This window comes from Nicotiana tabacum, chromosome 20 (assembly GCF_000715075.1).
Source record: "Nicotiana tabacum cultivar K326 chromosome 20, ASM71507v2, whole genome shotgun sequence".
Classification (NCBI taxonomy): Eukaryota; Viridiplantae; Streptophyta; class Magnoliopsida; order Solanales; family Solanaceae; genus Nicotiana; species Nicotiana tabacum.
Window position 1 is genome coordinate 95,793,105 of NC_134099.1, and position 3,090 is coordinate 95,796,194.

The following is a 3,090-nucleotide window of genomic DNA, read 5'->3' on the forward strand; positions in this document are numbered from 1 at the left end:
GTTGTATAGAGCTCAACAATACTTCACTATTGATAACACATCTAATAACTTAAAGGTTGACTTGGTTGTAATGAATTTGGATGATGAGACATTAGTTTGGTACTAATCGTATTTCAAAGGTAGAGACTCAGTAATTACACCTAATTGGGAGGAATATTTGGCTGCTAGAAACATTCAGTGGGGAATATGCAGATCCGATGTTAGAACTGAAACAGTTAAGGCAAACTAGATCTGTGAGGGAATTCTAATTTGTTTTTGCACGTTTGCTTGCTCAATGTGATCTATCTATCAGTCAAGCTATCTCCTACTTTCTAGGAGGTTTAAAGGAAGAATTGGTGAACCCTGTAAAGATGCATGAACCTCAAACACTCTCTAAAACCTATAGGTTAGCTAGGTTGGCAGAGGAAACCTTAGCAGCTAATGCCAGAGCTCACAAAGGCTCTCCTTTGCCTGTGAAGAAACCAACCTATGAACCACCTCCACATAAATCTAGCCACCTTATTCCAGCTTCTATGCCCAAACTAGCCTTACTAGCACCACACACTACCAACATTCCTCGAACTAGGAGAACCATATCTCCTGCTAAGATACAAGCTAGGAGAGCTAAAGGTCTTTGCTATTTTTATGATGAAAAGTATACTCCAGGTCATAAATATAATCTTCCCAAGCAAATGTTTGTTATGGATTTGGAATTCCCTGAGGAAGAACTAGTGGAGGAATACTTGTCTAAATCTGAGTGTGATTCTCCTAAAGAAGAATGGTCCAACTCTGAAGGTAACACTCCTATGATTTCATTGTGATCTCTTAATGGGCTGCAGGGTACTCAGACCATTCATGTGACTGGATACAGTGTAGGCGCCCAATTCAGATTCTATTGGATGGTGGAAGCACTCACAATTACATTGATAAAGAGATTGCTAATAGATTAGGTTGCACAGTTCACCCTACTAAGGTAGGATACGTGAGTTTGGGAAATAATACTTTAAAAGCTACTTCAAGATTGGTGAGGAACTTTGAATGGATTCTGCAGGGTACTGCCTTCAATTCTGATTTGATTGTGTTTTCAGTAAGTAAGTGTGACTTGGCATTGGGTGCTTTATGGATGAAGACCTTGGGGCCTGTCACTATGGGCTATTCTGACTCACTATGGCATTCAACTACCAAGGCAAGTTCCATTTATTGAAAGGTGTCACCGATGAATGTAAGGTGCTCAGTTCTAAGGGAATAGGTAAATTGAAAGGTGAGGGGTCCAACTCTTCATGTTACATGTGGTCACATCTCGGTATACATCAACAAACAGCAGTCAATTTAATACTCTTCATTTGGCTTATGAGCATAATATTCCAGCTCCTCTCGAGCACCTACTTAGAATGTACTCTTAGATCTTTGCTGAGCCTACTTCATTACCTCCTGTCAGGGATCCATTTGATCATCAGATACCCTTGCAACTAGGAGATAAAGTTGTTAACATTAGGCCCTATAGGTATTCAACCATGAAGAAAGACATTATAGAAAAGCTTGTTCAAGAAATATTACAACAAGGGATCATTCAATATAACAACAACCCATTTTCTCCCTTGTGGTCCTTGTGGGCAAAAAGATGTGTCCTCGAGGCTATGTGTAAATTACAAGTAATTGAATCAATGTACTATCAAAGACAAATTTTCTATACCAATCATAGATGACTTACTAGATGAATTGGCAGGTGCAACAATTTCTCTAAAATATACTTCAGATCTGGCTATCGCCATATTAGAATGGTGAAGGAGGACATTTCAAAAATAGCTTTCAAAACACTCATGGACCACTAGGAATACTTGGTAATGTCTTTTGGCTAACCAATGCTCCTTCTACCTTCTAGTGCTTAATGAATCACCTGTTTCAGCATTTCTTAAGGAAATTTGTCCGGGTGTTATTTGATGATATTCTGATATACAGTGCAACTTGCAAGATGATGTTATGCATCTCCAATAGGTCTTTGATACCATAGTGCAACACAGCTTGTTGGCCCAACAATCCAAGTGTGCTTTTGGAGTTTCTTGGGTGGAATACTTAGGTCATTTCATCTCTGCTGAAAATGTTTCCGCTGATCCAAAAAGATTGGTGCAGTGAAGCAATGGCCTACTCCTACCAATGTTAAACAATTGAGAGGTTTTCTGGGGTTGGCTGGCTACTACAGGAAGTTTATTAAAGGTTATGGACTCATCAGTAGACCTTTAACTGAGCTGCTCAAAAAGGATAATTTCCATTGGTCTGAAGCTGCAGAACATGCTTTCAAGGAACTGAAGATTGCTCTCACTTCTGCTCCTGTACTGGCTTTACCTGACTATGGCATTCCTTTTGTAGTAGAAACAAATACAAGTGGTACAAGTATTGGGGCATTCCTTATGCATAATGATCATCCAATTGCCTTTATCAGTACAGGACTTGCCCCTAGGCACATCATTCTCTCAATTTATGAAAGAGAGTTGTTGGCCTTAGTCTTTGCAGTGACTAAGTGGTCATATTATCTCCTAGGGAAACATTTTATTATAAGTACTGATCAGAAAGCTCTTAAGTATCTCCTGGAGCAGAAGCTACATACTGATTCTCAAATCAAATGGCTTGACAAACTTCTGCCATTTTACTTTGAAATCCAGTATAAAAAGGGCAAGGAAAATATGGCAGCTTATTCACTATATAGGGTCCCAGGTGGTGAGCTTATGACCTTGATGAAATTTGCAGTACATGAAGATTTACGGAAGGAAATTGAAGGCAGCTGGAACACTGATCCTGAACTGCAAGCTCTCATCAACACCTTGTAGACTACACCTCAAAAACATTACACTTGGCTTTATAACCAACTCAGGAGAAAGGGAAAACTAGTTATTGGTAATGACAACACTTTGAGGACCAAGATCTTGATCTTACGGCACTCTACACCAGCTGGAGGACATTCAGGCATTGATGCTACCACCAGAAAGGTCCTAGCCTACTTTTATTGGAAAGGATTAGACATGATATCCTTAATTTTGTCTATAAATGTTCAGTTTGCCAAAGGAACAAGTATGACACCGGTGCTTACCCTAGCCTTTTGCAACCTTTTCCTAT

At 39.5% G+C, this 3,090-nt stretch overlaps 1 protein-coding gene across 1 annotated transcript; it reads left to right on the top strand.

Moving 5' to 3' along the window:
* Positions 1-350: 350 nt before the first annotated feature.
* On the top strand, positions 351-2,804 carry LOC142174465 (uncharacterized). The gene is made up of 5 exons (XM_075240264.1): positions 351-774; positions 819-952; positions 1,031-1,165; positions 1,383-1,631; positions 2,100-2,804. Exons 1-5 carry the CDS (start codon positions 351-353, stop codon positions 2,802-2,804), a joined length of 1,647 nt encoding a protein of 548 aa, XP_075096365.1.
* The last annotated feature ends 286 nt before the right edge of the window (positions 2,805-3,090 follow it).